This window comes from Camelus dromedarius, chromosome 8, assembly GCF_036321535.1.
Source record: "Camelus dromedarius isolate mCamDro1 chromosome 8, mCamDro1.pat, whole genome shotgun sequence".
Taxonomy (NCBI): Eukaryota; Metazoa; Chordata; class Mammalia; order Artiodactyla; family Camelidae; genus Camelus; species Camelus dromedarius.
Window position 1 is genome coordinate 7906824 of NC_087443.1, and position 20576 is coordinate 7927399.

A 20576-nucleotide genomic window follows, 5' to 3' on the forward strand; every position below is an offset into this window, starting at 1 on the left:
TCACGGTCAATAAACATTGTAAGAAGATGAAGAGAAGTTTGTAGCTTTCAAATACAAAATGCTTATCTTGTTTTTTCATCATCTTAGGCCTCCCTTTCTGCCAGCCTAGGTTTCGACTTTCTCCGTCTGGCTCAGTCCATGCTCCATCTGTCTTCTAGGGTCTAAACTTCTGTTGCTGTCATACCCTCTCCTGTTTTTGGTCCACATTGCCTTCTGCAGTCGCACCCCTCTGCTGTCTTTGGAGTGGTATTTCAGAAGAAGGGGCCAAAAATGAATCTCTGGGGTAGTCAAAAAGTGCTGGGTGACCACTAGTACAAGAAAGACACTGATCTTTAACTAAAAACTCAGAGGGAACACAGTTAGAAAGAACTCTTGGTGACATTCTTAAAAGACTGTGTGAACCTGCCAGTGGGGAGGGAGGGAGTCCTTGTTGCTTAGAGTTGGAAGTTGCTGGCCCAGGAAAGACCGTGGAGAGTGATTTCAACACAGGAAAGGGAAGAGATAGAGACAGAGAAACAGACAGGGACAGAGACAGATGGACTACAGGTAGATTGAAAGACAAGTAAGGCAAGCAGGCGTGTGTGTGTGTGTGTGTGTGTGTGTGTGTGTGTGTGTGTGTGTACAGGAGGTGGCAGCAGTAACTGATCACCCGCCACCCTCTAGTCCTTTATGTACATGGTTTCCTGGAATCCTTACATCATCAACCCTATATCAGCGTGTTAGTTTCCACTTCTAGATGCTTTAAAGTGAAGCACTCTAGGTAATGTTTCCAAGCAAGCATCAGATGAAAGGGTACCCACCTTGGTCGGAGTCTAAGGTGTACATGGAATGAAAGGACACAGGTCACCTGACTGCACAGGCCCACACCCAACACACACTCACAATGTCACACCACACACTCCCACACTAACTCATACGTGTGCGTGTTCAAACACACGCTTACATCCACCCACACAGTCACACACACCCACACCTGTGGCTTTTCCAAAGAAGAGCTCTAAACCTGTTCCAAAGCTCAGGGCACCCAACGCATCCTGTTTCCTGCTTGAGTCTTTACTCTACCAAGAGAGGTGGACCTCTTTCAATACGGCTGAGTGACTCTAGAAAAGCCCACCATTAACCCGACTGGCCCAAGTAGAAGTACTTTAAGTGCTCAGGAGAAAGAAAGGCTAACTGTCCAGGCTCTCATCCCCTGCCTGAGGCTACTTAGCCCTTGTCCGAATTTTAGACTTTTTTTTACAGGAAGAGGAGAATGCAAACAACTTACCAGAACCTCCAAAAAACAACATGTCGATTTGCTCCAAAAGATAAATGCAGAAAGTGTTGATTTGTGGGAAGAGTCCGAGGAGGGAAATGGCAGGGAAGCAATATAAAAATACTGAAATTGAACAGATGAAATTGATGGTAAGCATGCAGAGAACGCTGGCCGAGGTTCCCACTGCAATCCCACCTCCCTCCCCATTCAGCCACGCCACCCCGCCCAGCTCCAGGGGGCAATACTGCCTCCTCTCACCCACCCACCAGAAGAGGTCCAGCTGAACCAAGCACACGCCTGTGGAAGTTACAAGGAGGTGCTACTGAGGAAGAATCATACAGGTAGACCCAGGACTGAGCAGACACCCGGGAAGGGTGGGGGGAGAGTATGAAACAGAGCAGGACCCTGTGGGGTCCTCCCTGGTACAAAGGCTTTCCGGGTCCTCCATTTCTTGTTAGTAGGATGTAGGCTTCGCTTAGCCTCCTTGACCTTCCCTGAGTCCCAAAGGCAGGTTCAAACAATTGCTAATCAGGGAAGGGAGGGGAGGCAGAGACAGGGGAGGAAAAGTCAAGAAATGACAGTGCATCCTTGGGGCAGGGTCCTCATTCCTCCTCAAGGAATATATCTAACAGTATTTCTGAGTTCTTCTGCAGGAACTAAGGCCCCGCCCAGGAGGAGGATGGTAACTTCAGGCCGACCACAGATTCCTGGAACACCGCCCTGGTACTTCCCCACCAACCAAACAGAAGGAAGTCACACACCCTGCAGCCCCCACCCCAGATTTTGCCTATTAGAACTTCTCCCTGAAGCTCCAAATTTGCACCTCTTGGGGAGTGATGGGAATGCTAGCTATCTTGATTGTGGTGGTGGTTTCATAGGTGTACACATCTATCAAAATTCATCAAATTGTGCATCTGAAATATGTGTAGTTTACTGTACAGGAATTATACCACAATAAAGGTGTTTTAAAAAAATTTAAAACATATATGGCAAAACGCTAACCTTTGAAACCTATGTGGTACATTGGGCTGTATTATGATTTTCAATAATTTTGTTATGTTTGAAATGTGATTTCTAAGAAATAACTATAAAAACAAATGATATACATCCAAAATAAATAAATAAATATAAGCAGGAAGGAAAAAAGAAACTTCTCCCTGAAAACTCTCAGAGTTTAGGTTTTTCAAGCATGAGCCACCCTTCCTCCTTGCTTGGCCCTGCAATAAACCTTTCTCTGCTCCAGACTCTGATGTTTCAGTTTGTCTGGCCTCACTGTGCATCAGGCACATGAACTTATGCTTGGTAACAAGTAGACCAGATTTCAGTTTGCAAGGACAGACTTGAATTTAGGGGAGATGAGGTGGGAAGAAGAGGACCAGGCAAACTACAGGAACACGCAAAACCCAAGGACAGTAGGTAGAAGGATCTCTCCTGCAAGGCTCCTCACTTAAGCGCCTGAGTTGCTAAAAGTCTGTTACGTTTTCAACACCCACTGGAGACTCTGAGTTCAGTCAGAACTCCAGACCCACAGAGGAGCAAGGGAGAGCAGTGATTAACTAAGAAACTCCACAACCATGATGGTGTGACCCTGAAGGGCTTGACTGGCAGGTGGAGAAGGTCACCTGGGAGGTGAAGGTGGCCCTGCCTGAGGAGGGGAAGATGGTACCAACTCCCCAAACCATAATTACGCAATTGGATGAAACATCCACGTGTCATAATTCAATGCTTCGCAGAGATCATTTGTTCGGGGAAACAAAACGTAGGAGAGCTGCATTTTCCAGCAACTTCCTGATCACCATCTCATTCCCAGTTCTATTTAAGTTGGGTTTCATAGAAACACAGAGATTCCCATCAGGGGTGCGACCATACATCTGTCTTCCTTTCCATCTCAGTTTATTGAGTAGAATATCAATGAAGTTGGATGCTGGGAAACCTTAATACAATGGAGATTTGATTTGAAATCCAATCCACCTAAACGTGGAACTATGACCAGACACTACACAAAACTGCAGTGAACCGTACGAGTAGGGAGGATGGGGGACCGTGTTTTCAACTATTTCTGACAAATCGGAAATGCAAACTTTCCATAGTGAAATTGTAGGAATGAGAGTATGTGTGTGTCCCCTTCTCTGGCTAATAGTAGGTTAACCCCACTGCAACAATATGGGACAGACTTGACCACAGTGCTACCAAGAAACTGTTCCCACAATTTGTGAAAGTAACATTTTTAACTTATGAACATAGCTATGAAAAAAAGGGGCTTTGCTTGGGATTGGGGCCATATTTTGACACACACGGTGATTTTGCTGTAAGGGTTTCTGTGGCAGGATTTTAACTACGTTGTGAAAACCTAGAGCATCTGTGAGTAATACCTTTCTCAACCATAGCAAGGCAACAAGACACAAATGCGGATCTGCTAGTCATAACTGGGTAAGACAACTCTTTTCAAATTTTGATATGAAAGAAGAGATACTAAAAATAAACAGAAACTTACTAGAAGGGCGTATAGTTTTGAGCATCAAGATTTGAATTCATATAATTTCAAGCAAACAGATTAGTTTCTCTTTTCTTAACCTTGGGACTCAAAACCCAGAAATGGAGGTGATATGGTACTACGCTGTATTCTTCACAGCCAGGATAGGGGCAGAGGGAACGTGTAGTTCCATGAGCTCACCTTCTTCAGTGCTGTGTGTGACAAAACCTATGCAGAGGATGAAGAACTACAGAGAAAACTACAGAGTCAGAAATAATATTAATAATGGCGGTCAGATACTGGAAATGTTCAGCAGAACATGGGTAAAAAAGTATTCTTTACAAGGAATACATTAGGCAAGAAAACCAAAAATAATAAAAAGGAAAGAATCGGAACAGGATGATCGATGGCATGGAGAAAATAAAACGGTACAAGACACCAGGAAGTCCTAACTGAAGATGCTCGGCCGTGTGTGCAGACTGGGAACTGAGTGAGACCCCAGAAGAAGGACAGCGTCAGTGCGGCGGGGGAGGGTGCCAGGATCCAGGCTGTCACCAGGATGTAGGAGAGGAGAGAGTCTCTAGTCTTTACAGTTAGAGCCGTGCAGCTAAAACTAAGGGAAGAGGGAGATCATAGATCACATCCTTCTGGGTGCAGTTCACGTGAATAAAAAAGCAGCCCAAAGCTGCTGGACGACTGGACACTTACACTTGAAGTTGCTGGAATGATTTCAACCCATTTTTTTCCCCCAAAAGTAAACAGCTTAAAAAAAAGAAAGAAAGAAAGAAAGAAAGTCCCTGTGGTTGCTGGCAATTTTCCCTGTGCACAAAGATTTTTTTTTTCCTTGATGTCCTGCAAGAGGACCTATAATTTTCTCTCACTTCTTCTCTACTCTTCATTTTCCCTAATAATTACCATACATGGGGAAACTCCTGGTAAAGTTCCATTTCTTTTCAGCACAATTTATAAATAGAAATATTGTAACTTGCCTATCTCTTCTGTTAAATGTGAATAATAATAATATTCATGACTGTATCGAGGATGCAGACAAATGTGGGTTCGGGCGGTGGGTTGAGTGTAAGGGGAGTGAATAGTTTGATATCAAAACAGTAGCAAAAGGGATGGGAGATGGCAGCCGGGAAGGAGAGTCAGAGGGTGCAATCTCTCCTACAATTTTCACGTCACATCTGGGGGTCCTCCCGAGTCCCACTGGCGAGACTCAGGCAGTTGTCATGGGGTCGGAGAACGATGATACACGACCCATGGCTTTGACAGTCTTCTCCTGAGTAAAATTTCTAGCTGGCAAGGCACAGATCCAGGGGATTGGTGTCTTTAGTGGCTGTCCTTTATCAACTCCTCTGGTCAAGGTGCTCATAAAGAATCACAAGCGAGCAGGTCTGTAGACCTCTGGATGTCATCACAAGAATTCTCAAAGCACTGGCAGTCAAGTCTTCAGAGCTGCAGGCCAGTAACGGGAAGGCTCTTTGCGTAATAAAGGTATTAATAGCTAATACCTGATGCCAGGCACTGTTCTATATGTTTAAAGATAACTAAGTTATCCAACACTTGCAACAACCTCTGAAGTGTGTACTATTCCTGTCCTTGTATTACAGATGGATTTTGCTCAAGGTCACACAACTAGGAGAGAAGCAGAGCTGGAATTCAAACAGCCAGCCCTCTGGCTCCAGAGCGGGGCTCCAAACGCTGATAATATGAAGGTCATTTGTGCAAAGGGGGCATTTTACGTCAGACACTGCCCAGACCTTAAGGCAAGTCAAGTGCACCAGTGGAAGGCTGGGTGGCCAGCATTCCAGGACTCCATCTGGACTGAGAGCCACGTCTAGTCAAGCGTTACCAGAGCATCTGTGCCATGCGGATGGGGCCGTGGCTGCCACCCTGGTGGCTGCCACCCTGATGGCCCCCACCCTGGGGAGCCCCACTGACACCCCACACCAGGCCTCACAGCAGCCAGTCTCTGGATACTATGGTGCTGCAATTTCTTGCTCGTGGATATCAAAATCCTTTAGAATAATTCTGTTGTCCGATGCTTTAGGGCTCCGGTTCCCAGATAACCCTTTGAAAGCATGCAAGCCAAGAGGAAAATGCACATTTCTTTACCTAATAATCAAGTAAAGAAGTTTCTCCAATGAAGGATTCAGGTAGTAAAGGGGAGACATAGATCCCTCCTTCCCCCACAACCCCCAAATGCACTCACCTATTAAAAGGTCCCTAGCTGACCGGAGCATCTCTGGAGAGAAGAGCTTCAGGCCATAGACAATATAAGTGGGAGGGTGCCTGGCTTTGGCCCCTGCATCAAGGAGCAAAATAAGGCCACACAGCATACAAAAATAGACTGGTCTGCTATACGTTATGATTTGGTTGTGTCCCTAGAAAACAAACACAAGTTCTGAATGGTACCTTTTATTTTGATGAAATGACAAAAGCCTCACCATCAATCATTTACACCACATCATACAACTTACACCATATAACACATTCTCCCCTCTACCATAATTCATACACAAAAAACACCAAGGGAAAAAAAAAAAACCCTAATGCATGTTCTGTCAAATAAGAATGAGAACATCAAAAAAGAATGCCATGCCCCTCAGACTCCACAAGATTTACCTGAAAATTTAATTACCATCCTTGGGTAAAATCTAGATCTAATTCAATGCTCCCCCAACAGTGAAACTTCCATTTGTACTGTTCAAGTGCAAAACTAATTTACACTACTATGTGCTCTACATGGTCTAACTTGAGCTCCATTATTAACAAGAAAAAGAATTATAAGTTGTAGGCTTCAATTTCTTTATGTCTTAAGAAGCAAGACAAGACAGGTGCAAAGCTATACCTGCAGAGGTTTGCACAAAATGTCTTCGTGTAGCACAGTGGAATAATCCAATTTTTTAAAATCTGCTATTTAGACATACTTTCCTCTGAGGAGGTCCAAAAACTGAACAGATTTCATCTTAGCCCTCAAAATATTGTTATAAGGAGAGCAGAAACATCTTTTATTCTTCTTCTGGAATGGATAAAAAATTTAAAGAAAAGCTATAACATCAACTTCCCAGGGCAAAAGCCAATGAAGAATTTACACCTCCCAAATCAATGCACAGTTCATAAGGTTAAAAAAAAAAAACAACCAAAATGAATTAGGGAGAGAACAGTCTTTGCAATTCATGAACCACTTTGAGCCTAAGAAGTAGAGATTCAAGGAATATGTTTTTGGATGTGAGTTTTTAAAGTCACTGCCTTGAACACGTTATATTTAGAAATGCAATTTAAATTGCCACTGCTCCTATAATAGAAATAGTCCTATTCTGAGGCCAGCTTTTAATAGGAAGGAAAACACAGGCTGTCCATAGGGGCCGGTTATGTTTGGCCCTGAGTCCAGACTCGGTCTTAAAGGAATATCTGCACGCATGAAATTTCCTTTTGAATCCAACTAGGTCATAGATTAATGGGTAAGGGAATACTTTCTCCACATTAAAAAAAAAAAAAAAAAAAACCAAAAACTGAAACTAAAGCCGAAGTGAAATCTTAATGCGTTTCTTATCAAGTGAATAGCAAAATAAGTGAGTTGGTATAGACAGCCATTTAGTATACAAATACCCAAGCGTAGCAGACATTTCCTCAAACTGATACCATGTAGGAAATATCATTAAATAGCTACTTGCCCTGGTTCTTTCTTTAACTAAAAGGTTTAAAATATTTTTCCAGGAATTGAAAGTCTTGAGCAAATTTAAGATATCATCTTGGATCTGCCATGTCAAGCCTTATTTATTGGGCATGGAAATTCTTCCTCCCCTTTTTCATAATTTACAAGACAAACCTTGAGGCTCCCTTAGGAAGAGCCTGCCCCCACCACTATGTTTATGCTTCACCACGATTCCCATACTATATTATGGAACCCTAAACTGTTCTAAGCACAGCACTAAGATGTGGAATATAAGTCATTTTTATGTGCCTTGATTCCTAAGAACACCCACTAGTAAAATTTCCCTACTCTCCAGTTCTTCTCTCGCCTGTGAATTAATCATAAAAAGCCCCAAGGGTTGATTTTTTTTTCAATGGAAAAATTTCGCTCACTCCCTCAGGTGAAGTCTGATCACAACCTTTTTAAACGTGTCCAAGTATTTCCCATCTGTTTCTGAATTTTCAAATACCCTAGGGGTGCATCGTGGATGTCCACCATGGGGCTTCTTGGAGCCACAAAAGCTGGTCCACTTACGCATCTGGTTTCCCAGCAGCCCGACCTAACAATACAGTCTCACAGCCCAGGCTCTGGTGGCAGGGCAGGTGAAGAGGAGAGAAGGTGTCAAAACCTCCAGCTCCCCACCGGGAGACCAGCGATGCTTGTGGCTAAGGAACCAGGTCATTCTAACTGTTCTCTTTCCAGGAGAGTGGGCTGGTCAGATGCTTCAAACTTACTGTTGTTAAATAAATAAACAAACAAATAAAAGGGTTTTATTATAAGGAAGATGGGTGTCTGAGGGATTTGTAGAGGGCCCAGGAGCCGGAGTGCAGCTGGCCTTTGGAGGCTGCAGCAGCTCGGCCACGCCACCCCCAACCCATCTCCGCCATGACACGTGTCAGCTCCAGGCTTCCTGCAGACCTGAATTCTCTGCTTCGCCCTGACCGAGTCTGCACCTGTCCAGTCTAGCCACGTTCAGAGGTCAGCTGTTTTTGACAAGCTGATGTAAAACAGCCACAACAGCAATACATATCCAGCCTTCCCTGTGCCGCAGGCTCCAGTCTTCCTCCTTTCAATGTATCTACCTGGCTGGTCCAGCCTTCCCTGTGCCCCAGGCACCGGCCTTTCTCCTTTAAACGTATCCATATCGTTAATCCACTCTAAGAAGCCCTGCTATTACTCTCATTTTGCCAAACTGAGGAATAAAGAGTGAAAAATTTGCCCCTAGGCTTCACAGACAAAATGGGGTGGCAGAGCAAGGATTTGGACCTCGCTGCTGGCTACCTGGCCACCTGGCCACCTGGCCACTACCCACTGCCTTCCCCAAAGCAGTCACGCACTGGGTCCTTCCAGACCCAAGCACTCAATCTCACTTGGCTAAAGTTCATTCATAGTCATCATTCTTTAAACACATGATGTGAATGTTACTCATGTGAAGCAAAGAGTGTGGGGAAATGCATTAGTAACAGCTTCTCCTGAAAAGTGTGGGCTTTTCCTGAAAGGACTCTGGAGGGTGAAAAGGGCTCCTACCTGGCGAGAGTGCAGAAAAATAACCACATGTTCTGTTCATCGCCTCTGTGACTTTATGTTTACCTACAAGGAACTCTCTTCACTATAATATAGCACAGGGAACTACATTCAATATCTTGTAATAAACTATAGTGGAAAAGAACATGAGAAGGATTTTGTATACATAACTGAATCACTATGCTGTACACGGGAAATCAACACAACAGTGTAAACTGACTATACTTCAATTTTTTTTTTTAAAAAAGAAGGCAATTTGGAATGGCTCACACTTTAAAGAATACTTCCCTTGAGCAAAGTAAATCCACGATTAAATAGAAAATAGATACTATTTAACTTTTAATCAAGATCCACTACCTACAGTGACCTTATTTTTAGGATTGAAGATTGAGAAATTATGTTCTGTCATTTAACATCATTCTTCTGCTAAACACGACCTTAACCAGGTGATGAAGGTCAGTGTTGAAAGTGGTGATATGATGTGATGAAAATGGCACTTTATCTCTGTGGTCCTCTTCCCCCAAAATCCATAACCCCAGTCAAATCGCCAGATGAGCACCAGATAAATCCCAACCGAGGGATGGTCTACAAAATCCCTGACAATGGGCTTCAAAACTGCCCAGGTCACTGAAAACAAGGAAAAGTCGGAGAAACTGTCACAGCCCACAGGAGCCTTAGCAGACAGAATGACTAACTGTAATGTGGTGACCTAGATCAGATCCTCAAAAAAACGAAAAGGATATCAGGTAAAAGCTAAGGGAATCTGAGTGAAGCACGGACTTTAGTTAATGCTAACATATCAATGTTGGTTCAGTAATTACGGCAAACACAGCCTACCAATGTGTGTTTGTGAAAACTATACGGTCAGCCCTCCGTGTCCCCAGAGCAGAAGGAGAAAGGGAGGGGGACATTTACAGAGGGCTCGGCACACTCCAGGTCCTGCACTGGGCACATTGTCTATATTGTCCAACTCACTCATCCCCAAATCCAGCTGAAGTTGCCAATATTATCCATCTACTCACACAAAAACCGCCAACGTCAGCTGTCAAGGGCTCCCACAGCGCCAGTCTCTGCTGAGCACGAGATGTGGCTCATCCTGTTTCGTTCCCTTCCAAACCTGTTTTGGTATTTCCTCTCTTACAGGTGAAAAACCTGAGATTCAGAGAAGTAACTTGACCAAGGGGACCACAGTTTGTACATGGCGAGGCTGGATCCTAATCCTGAAACCTGCACACGTCCGGTGACCCCAGTGTTCCCCAAGTGTGATCTGAGATCACCTCCAGCATCAGCACCTGGGGGAGGGGGGCTTAAATGCAGGTTCCCAGGTGCTGCCCCAGCCGCCCCAACTCGGAATGCCCGCAGGTTCTGGGAAAGGCCCCTGACTCTGGCTCTGTGTGATGATCCCGGTTGATGGCTGCCTCTCTTATACCTACTGGATTCCGCTTTCTGGGTTATCATTAGTGGATACTACTGGTTACTATCTGTGTAAGCCAAGCCTCGTCACCCATCTCTAAACTGCCAGCCTCTGACCCTCAGATCATGTCCAGTATCCACCCCAACCCTTGATTTTTCAAGACCTCCTAGACCCATTTTCTTTTACAATCAGATGCATTTTGTTCAGGCCTGGAATTGGCTGTACCGTATCAATTAGCATGCCATTATTAATTCTGCAACTAGATCTAAAAAAAAAAATGTCATTTGACTATCTTCTGGCTTTAACAACTTGCTCAAAATTTGTCACCTCTGTGTTCCTGGAAGGAAACAAAGAGCAAAAATCAGTCAATCACTCTAAGAGCAAGAGTTGACTGCATTTACTAACAGCCTCTCCCTGTGAGTGAACGAAGTGATGTAGTTTTGAAAAGCACTTCAGTTCATGTGGCAGCCCCTGATGCATGAGTCTGAGCCCGGGCTGCAGAGAGTGCGGGCTCGGGAACCGTCCTCTCCACCGCACAGGGTTCCCACTCTGACCATTTCCTTTCTTTCTGAGGTTTTCTCATCTGTAAACTGTCGACAGTAAATCAGCCTTCTAAACGCCTCCACGGCTCCGTCCCACACAAGAGAAGATATTTTATAGCTGCCGTATTTTCTTTCCTCACCAGAGCAGTTAAGAGAAACACCAACGCAAATCAGGGACTAATCTACTTAGAAATCTGTGTAAGCAAATTAATTACTGTAATAAACATAGTTAGATGTCTGACTGTGGCTTCCTGGGACAGTACGGGAAGTCATTTCTTACTATCTCACTGTGACGTGCTTGTTCAGATAAAGGAATAGCAGCTGGATTTAGTCCTCCAGGAACTGGATCGATAGACACAATATGACTCCAGCTTAGAGCAGGGACACAGGGGTCCTGCAAATAGTCGTTACAAATCCACAGGGATTACTCAGCTGCACTCACCACCCACCTCCACTAGCCTGTTCTGCATTATTCCTGAAAGTACACACAGGAAACGAAGGTGTCCTAGCATATAACAGGTCACCCCCCAGGTCACCCAGAAAGACAGTGGCACAGTGCCCTCACCAGGAAGGAGGGCTTATTTACTGAACCAACAGGACAGCAGTGTCGCGTCTAGGGTGGGCTGGAACGAACCATCTCTGCTCGCGCTACCTGACCCAGATTCCCAATGATAATCACAACAATCCATCCGTGATACCCCTAACTGTGCTGTTTCTACTTAGCTGTGACATTCAGGCTCGGGGATGAAAGAAGATGTATTATATGCAAACCAATTATGGGCAACAGAGGAATTTAACAAGACAGCAACGCATGCCAGGTGATCTTCCAATTATAAGCTTTTCTTAATTACTATGAGCTGAGCATGAGTGATTACAGATTTAAGCAATCCTAAATCCTGGCTAGGAAATCTTTTTTTAAAGTATCCTAGAGGAGGGGGAGGGTATAGCTCAGTGGTAGAGTGCATGCTTAGCATGCACGAGGTCCTGGGTTCAAACCCTAGCACCTCTATTTAAAAAATTAATAAACAGATAAATAAGTAAACCGAATTGCCTCCCTTGCCCCTAGTCAAAGTCAAAGCTAAAAAAAAAAAAAAAAAGAATGACGTAGCAATTTGTTTGGGAGTGAGTCAACAGTGGTGGAGCGGGTACATACATGCACAAGATCCTGGGTTCAATCCCCAGTACCTCCGCTAAAAAGAAGTAATAATAAAAATAAAGAATGTATATAAAAGCACAATAGAGGAAAGATCAAGCTTTCTTTCATTGGAAGGATTTTGGGGGGCTCGCCATAACAGAGGCAAAAAGATTTCTCAAAGGGCTGGGGAGCCCACCTGCAATGGTTTCGGTGCAAAGGCAAGTGGCCAGGGTACCGGCAGGGACGACACCAGACCTTGACCTAAGGCACCTGCCAGGGAAGGTGCAGCTGGGTCAGTAGAAGCCACATGTGCTGCAGAGCTCACAGAAGAGCCAGAGCACCTGCAGATCAGTGCTGGGGAGCCCGGAGTCTCAGTTATAACTGAGCCCCAAATTATGAAATAAAAGGAAGCAGTACACCTGAAAGTACAGAACAGGAGTAGATCAGCTTTGGGTGAAAAGAATGACTCACGCTGATGTGACTGACGTCTCCAGTCACCATGGCCACCATCTATTAGGCAATCTCTATATGCCGGGCACTGTTTTAAGCCCATGACTTCGATTAGTTAATCCCCAATAGGCATTTTTATTATCCTTACTGACACAGGTGGAGATCGGGGCTTACGGAGCACACATCTCGCTCAGGGTGCAACATTCAAACACAGGAGCCAGGAAACCAGCACAGGCAGTCCGACCGCAGAGCCTGCCGTCTTCCCTGCCAGGCAGCGTGGTCTTTCCTGACGCCAAGTCCAGTGGGACAGAAAAGCCCCCACCCCTTTCCCCTGCCACCACCCACACCATGCTCTCAGAACTAGCCCGAACTTGGCCACCATGCATTAATACTCCTAGTGAATATTTCTACTTATATATCCAATAGACAGACAGACAGACAGACAGATAGATAGATAGGTAGATAGATAGATAGATATGTTGCCTTTGGAATGGATTTTGGCCATTCCCTGATCTTCGACACAAAGCAGACAAGACAAGCTACTTGCCTGTTACTGGAAACTTACGTGTATGGGGGAGGCAGGGTCGGGCTGAACACTCTAGAACACAAATCAGAAATGTCTGTGTCATCATCTCATGATTTCAAGACTACATTAGTGATGCTAAGAATTAGATGTGGTCTTGCCTTTAACAGGGAATACTGGCAGCTGGCCATGACAAGGCAGAAGAGGAGGAGCCCTATGTCTTTGCAAAAGCCTTGGTTCAATGTCAGAAATCCCAGCAGGGAAACCAGGACGATGAGTAGAACTGCCAGCACGTTTTCCTTGACGTCTTCAGTTCTGTGCAAAGTAAACAAATGAAAACAGAGGGGATGAAAGGTAAGCCTGTCTGTTTCCAAACAGAGAATACAGGCATGCTTCTAAACAGACAGACAGCGAGAGAGTACATCTTTATATTTAGTAGCAAGATTTTAAGTTTCTTTCTTCCTTCTTCCTTCCTTCCTGTTTCTTTCTTTTTTTCTTTCTCTTTCTCCCTTCCTTCCTTCTTTCCTTCCTTTCCTTCCTTTCTTTTCTTTCTTCCTTTCCTTATGCCTGCATTTTATAAACAAAATCCATACTTTAACCCCAGATCTCTGTTACTGAAACAAATGAAATACAATCCCGTTGGTTCTCCTTGGCCACTCAGCTGGGTTTACTGGGAGAAGACTGTGAACCATGCCATCCACAAGAGTGAAATGTGTTCAGAGTCAGAGCTTCACTGACTCCTGTAAATGGCAGAAGGAGGTGCCTTAACACCTGGCTATAGCAGGCAATCCTTTCCAGATACAATCTCCGTGGCCGGAATTTGCTGCTTAGTGTCAGAAGCCAGGAGAGCTCCAGTCGGACAGCTGACAGTGCAGAGGGTCTGACTGCAGTGTGTCATGACCACAGCCTCACTGGGTGGTTCTCTCCAGGGGGCGCCACATGAGAGGTGTGGGGCAGAGAGGTGAGCTCATCCTGGGGTGCCATCCTTATAGTATCTCTTCATACTCCCAGAGAGAAGTAACAAGGTTCCTGAGAAAGCAGCATGGCTGGAGAATTGGAAAGGATGTGTGACTTAAAAAATTTTTTGTTTTGTTTTGTTTTGAGGGGGAGGTAATTAGATTTATTATGGGTGTACAAAGAGACAAGAAAGGGAGTTTTAAGATGCTGATACAAAGGGGCTGAAGGCTGGATCCTGGGGGAGGTAACGAGGACCACTAGCAAGAGAGCACAGATGCATCAAAGTGCGAGAGAGGATATGGGAACACTGGAGGGAGTTAGAAAGGCTGCAAAAGCTGAGTTGACGCTGGGATTATGACTTCAGAGGTGGGAGACTTCAATGGGAGGACAGGGTGCAGGGTGGGGTTATGGGCAGGAGTAGCTGAAATGAAGTAAGGGAGGATGGCGTGGACTACAAGGTCGAGAGTTAGATGGGTCATTCACAAGAATTCTGAGTTGGTTTCTTACCTCACCAATTTTTACTTATGTGCATATCGGTCTTTCCAATTAAATTACAATCATTTTAAGACAGGGACAATTGGCTACTTCATCCCTGGCATGTGCAGGCACTCCTAAACATTTTTTTAAATTAATAGAATTATTTTTTAGACCAGTTTGAAATTCACAACAAAAATCGAGGGGAAAGTACAAAGACTTCCCACAGAGCTCCTCTTCCCAAACACACACCCCCTTCCCCACCATCAACATCCCCCGACTAGAGTGATACATTCATTGTCAGTGATGAACCAACACTGGCAAATCATTATCAACTGAAGTCCATAGACTGCATTATGCCTCATTCTTGGTGTTGAATAGTCTACAGGTTTTAGACAATGGTATGTATCCATCATTACAGTATCACAGAGTACTTCCACTGCCCTAAACATTCTCTGTGCTCTGCCCATTCATCCCTCCCTTCTCTCTGACCCCTGGACACCACTGATCTTTTTACTGACTCCATAGTTTTCCCTTTTCCAGAGTCCATAGTTGGAATCTACAGTATGCAGCCATTTCAGATTAGCATCTTTCACTCAGTAATACACACTTAAGTTTCCTCCACATCTTTGCATGGCTTGATACTTCTTTTCTTTTTACTGCTGAATAATATTGCACTGCACGGATGGACCACAGTTTGTTTATCCACTCACTTATCAAAAGACATCTTGGTTGCTTCCAAGTTTTGGCAATTATGAATAGACCATCTATAAACATTTGTGTGAACATAAGGAGCATGTTCATTGGATCAAATGGTACTAGCATGTTTAGTTTGTAAGAAACTGCCAAGCTGTCTTCCAAAATGGCTATACCATCTTGCATTCGCACCGGCAATGAAATGAGAGTTCCTGTAGCTCCACATCCTTGCCAGCATTTGGTGTTGTCAGCGTTCTGGATTTGGCCATTCTAATAGGTGTGTAGTGGCATCTCATTATTGTTTTAATTCATAATTCCCTAATGATGTCTGATGTGGATCATTTTTCCACGTGTTTATCTGCCACTTATATATCTTCTTTGGTGAGGTATCTGTCCAGACCTTTTGCCCAGCTTCTAATCAGGCAATCAAGACATACAGAATCAAGAAGTATAGAAATGGAAAGGACTCAGATACTATGATGCTCATGTTGCAAATTTTTAAAAAAATGTTTGGGGTGAACAAAATATATTTGATGAAAAGGGAAATGTATGTGCTTTTTATTTTCTACTCTGCACTTTTTATAGAACTGAATACACTTCTTAGTTCAGATCCATAAAATACAGTATGAATTCTTTAATGTGTTCGTAATATTTTGATGTATCTACTTAAAACTATCTAAAGACTTAGGAAATAAAATGAAACTAAAATTTCAGTTGAAAATATTATATGTTTAACTATGCTGTACACCAGAAACTAACACAATATTGCCAATCAACTATACTCCAATTTAAAAAAATTTTTTTAACTTTTTTCTATTTAGGAGAAAATAATAAGGTTCCTAAAAAGAGTTTGGGATTAATAGATACACATTACTATATATGAAACAGATAAACAACAAGGTCCTACTGTATAGCACAGGGAACTATATTCAATTTCTTGTAATGAGCTGTAATGGAAAAGAATCTGAAAAAATATTTTTAAACAAAGTTCCTAAAAAGTCTTTGTTCCCAGATTTTCCTCCACCAGGACTCTATCCCTTTGTCCCCAGCCTCCCCACCTTTGCTCCCTTCCCACAGTTCCTCATGTATCTATATTCAAGTAATGAGTTAAGAACTTTGCTCACTGGGCAAGGAGTGTCATAATTGAGGCTACACTTTAGAAAGATTTATCTTGTGGAGGTTAACTAGATTCACTGAAGGGGAACAGAAAAACAATACTCCCAGAGAGAAGTAACGAGGTCCTGGGAAAGTGACATGGCTGGAGAATCGTGAGTTTTAAAAAAAAATTTTAATTGTAGTATCATTGGTTTACAATGCTGTGTTAGTTTCAGGTGTACAGCAAAGTGATTTGGTTCTACACACACACACACATATATAAATCTGTTCTTTTTCAGATTCTTTTCCATTATAAGTTATTACAAGATATTGAATATAGTTGCCTGTGCTATATAGTAGGTCCTTGTCGTTTATCTATTTTATATATAGTAGTTAGTATCTGTTAATCCCAAATGCCTAATTTACACCCCCCTTTCCCCTTTGGTAGCCATAAGTTTGTTTTCTATGTCCATGAGTCTGCTTCTGTTTTGTAAATAAGTTCCTTTGCATCATTTTTTTTTAAATTCCACATGTAAGTGATACCATACGATATTGGTCTTTCTCTTTCTGACTTACTTCACTTAGTATGATCATCTGAGGTCCGTCCACGTTGCTGCGAGTGGCATTATTTTATTGGAAAGGACAGGTGACTTTAAGACACAGTTCAATACATAAAATAGATTAACAGCAAGGGCCTACTGTACAGCACAGGGAACTATATTCACTATCTTGTAGTAACGTATAATGAAAACAAATATATGTATGTATATGTATGACTGAAACATTATGCCACACACCAGAAACTGACATAATATGTTAAACTGACTATACGTCAATAAAAAAAAATTTTTTTAATAAGACACAATAGAGAGTGAGGCAGAAAAAAAACCTTGTGATTGAATAGATTTTGTACAGCAAAAGACTGGTTGAAAAAAAATGAAGATGGTCCAAGATTTCCATCTTGGGGAAAAGGATTATAATGGCAGAAATTGGGAAGGGGAGCTGGTTTGGTAAGGGAACGGGATTCATCTGTTCACAAAACAGAAGTGCTCAGCACTGCTCTGGGTGCTGGGGATACATCAGTGGAGGAAACTCATGAGCTTCCTTTCTAGGGGGCAGTGGCATAAAACAAGTAATACAAACACACAATAAGTATATAGTGTTTGAAGATGATGAGTGCAATAGAAAGATGAATAATGCAAGTCAGGAGGGATTATGAGTGTGTGGACAGGGAGCTGATGTCCTTTTAAACAGGAAGGTCAGGCTAAGCCTCACCAAGAAAAGACACTTGAAAGACGAAGGGGTTGGTCGTGCAGGTATTGGAGGGGAGAGAGCTCCGGGCAGAGGCAACAGTCTTAAGGCTGGAAAAGTGCCTGGTGTGGTGAAGAACAGAAGGGCCGGCCTCACTCTGCTGTGCTAAGAATAGCGCACAGGTGGCGGGGTGGAGCGGGGGTAGTATAGCTCAGTGGTAGAGCGCATGCTTAGCCTGCATGAGGTCCTGGGTTCAATCCCCAGTGTCTCCAATAAAAATAAATAAATAAATAAACTGAATTACCTCCCCTCCTCAAAAATAAAAAATAATAATTAAAAAAAATGTTTTAAGAGTAGCACACAGAGACAATGGGTGTGTGCAGGAGATGCCACCGCAGTAGCCCAGATGGGAGATGAAAGTAACTCTGACCAGGGTGGTAGCACTAAAGGTGGAAGCTGCCACAGACGCATTTGAAGCAGCAGTACACATCCTTCCCTGTGAGAACTGAACGTGCGTGTGACAGGAAAGAAGACTCGAGGATGACTCCAAGATGCTCAACCCGAGAAGCTGGCAGGGTAGGGCTGTCATCAGTGGAGATGGAGCCAAGGACAGGTGGGGCAGATTCAGGATGAGAAAATTTTTAGTGTCTCGATTTGACAATAGCTACTTTGACTTCCCTAATTTTAATTTTTTTTTAGTTTCTTCTTTCTGGGTTCTGGGCCACATTCCAGGTAATAATAATAACAACAGGAACTAATATTTAAAGAACTCTTTCGATGGCTAAATTGGTTTAATCCTCACAACCTCCCTGTGGTATAGATTATCCCCATTTGACAGGACACTGAGGCACAGAGAGTTTCTGTAGCCATCCTAAGATCACAGCACTAGTGAGCAGTGGGGACTAGATTTGATTGCCACAGGGTTCTCCGGGGCCCAGGGGCCCCCCACACCAGCCAAGGAATCCATGGATAATGGAGGCGGTGGCATCTCCACTCAGGTCATCCCTGAGCACAAAATTTAAACCCCATCATAACTTGCAAGAGAGGTGATTAAAACTATAACAGTACAAACGTTTCAAAACTGTAATAATCTTCAGCATCCTTTTGTAGACCTCAACTGGAATTTTTCATCACTGAGTGGATGTTAAAATAACAAGCCTAGAAACCTACAGAAATATGTGGTTTTAGTATGAAGGGTTAATACAAGCTAGTTCAACGTTCAATCATTTCTTTTCACCAGACTATTTCAAAAAAACTGTCTCATCTAACAGAGTGTATTATCTTGAATGATTTTAGTTAAGCATGAAATCTTTGTCTTCAGGGTGTGCCCCTGGGGTAACACAGTGTTGTTAGAAGAACCATTGTAACTCCTTTCCCTGACTTGTGGGTCCTGGAATTTACTGTTGTAATTTTGCATGACTATAGTTTTTAGTATGTGATCACACCATTTAAGACATTACTATAACAAGTAGTCACTGGGGGACCAAATACAGCAAGGCAGGCAACTAGCCTTCCCACGGCCCCACTGGCTGGAATTTAACTGTGCATCTCAGCCTTTTTGCTGATGACACTGTTATTAACAGCATTGTGAATTTCCAAACCCACACTCCACTCACCCCTTGAAGATCACAGTCTTGTTCTTTGTATTCCTTGAGGCGGCAGAGGTGGGCATCTCCATCCCACCTTAGCCCACCTGGCCCTCCCACCTCTGCCTCCCCATCCAGTAACGGCAGCTCCCACCCACAACACTGCGTCTTGAGGAGCTTGGTGAGAAAGAGCAAAAGGGCTTAAAGGAAAGATCAGCACTCAAATTACAGGACAGAGAAGTAGAACCCAAGCTGTGAAGGGGAAGGGCTAGACATCACTCCATCCATGTTTCTCCCCTCTGTACCCACGCCCACACCCAGGCATGTGAGCTGCAGGCTCTCCCACAAAAACGTGGCAAAGGAGAGAGCAGACCAATGCATAACACTGTCCCCAGAGCTAACCTAAGTCTAAACCACGTGACCCAATTCTCTTCCCACCCAACATTTTTTTTAATTGAAGTATAGTCAGTTTATAATGTTGTGTTAATTTCTGGTGTACAGCATCATGTGTCAGTTATACATAAACACACATATATTCTTTTTCATATTCTGTTTCATTATAGATTATCACAAGATATTGCATATAAGTCCCTGTGCTATATAGTAGGACATTGTTTATCTATTTTATATATAGTAGTTAGTATCTGCAAATCCCAAACTCCCAATTTATTCCTCTGCCCACCCCTTCCAGCCCTGGTAACCATAAGTTTGTTTTCTATGTCTGCGAGTTTGTTTCTATTTTGTAAATAAATTCATCTGTTTCAGTTTTCTAGATTCCACATAGAAGTGATAACATACGGTATTTGTCTTTCTCTTTCTGGCTTTCTTCACTTGGTATGATAATATCTAGATCCATTTATGTTGCTGCAAATGGCATTGTTTCATTCTCTATTCCATTGTGTATATACACTACAACTTCTTTATCCAGTCATCTATCGATGGACATTTAGGATGCTTCCATGTCTTGGCTATCGTAAATAGTGCTGCTATGAACACTAAGGTGCACATATCTTTTCATATTAGAGTTTCCTCCAGATATATGCCCAGGAGTGGGATTGCTGAATCACAGGGTAAGTCTATTTTTAGTTTTTTAAGGAATCTCCAAACTGTTCCATAGTGGCCACCCCAAACGACATTCCCTCCTCCCTCCCATTTTAATTGCTAAATTACAGTTTCTTCAGTTGTTGGTATCTTACTGCTTCAACTCTGGGTTTGCAGCACAAGAGGTGGACACCTTGAAAACCCTAGCATGCAGCAAAATTTCTTTTTGTGAGCATGCACGTGCACACTGTCATGCCCCTACTGTGTCTCTCACCAGAACACGAGTGAGCTCAGGGACTTACCGATCAAGCAACGCCAACAAGGTAAGGCGATCATACCAGACCTTAATCCACTTGCCAGGGAAAATGATGAACTTGTAAAACTGCTCTCGGTTAAACTTTCCTTGTGTGGAAGAACATGACGAGTCTTCCAGATCCTGACTCAGGTGCTTTTAGATACC

The 20576-nt window shown here is 43.3% G+C and overlaps 1 protein-coding gene across 1 annotated transcript in view; it reads right to left on the reverse strand.

Annotated features, from left to right (window-relative positions):
- The window catches only part of PCNX2 (pecanex 2), a 220803-nt gene that overhangs the window by 142310 nt on the left and 57917 nt on the right, over positions 1–20576 (reverse strand). Inside the window, exons 10-14 of the mRNA XM_064488633.1 lie at positions 20419–20564; positions 13178–13331; positions 13059–13091; positions 5944–6115; positions 1268–1378 (exon numbers count right to left, since the gene is read on the reverse strand). Of these exons, the coding sequence (XP_064344703.1) occupies positions 1268–1378; positions 5944–6115; positions 13059–13091; positions 13178–13331; positions 20419–20564 (616 nt within the window). The remainder of the gene's footprint in view (positions 1–1267; positions 1379–5943; positions 6116–13058; positions 13092–13177; positions 13332–20418; positions 20565–20576) is intronic.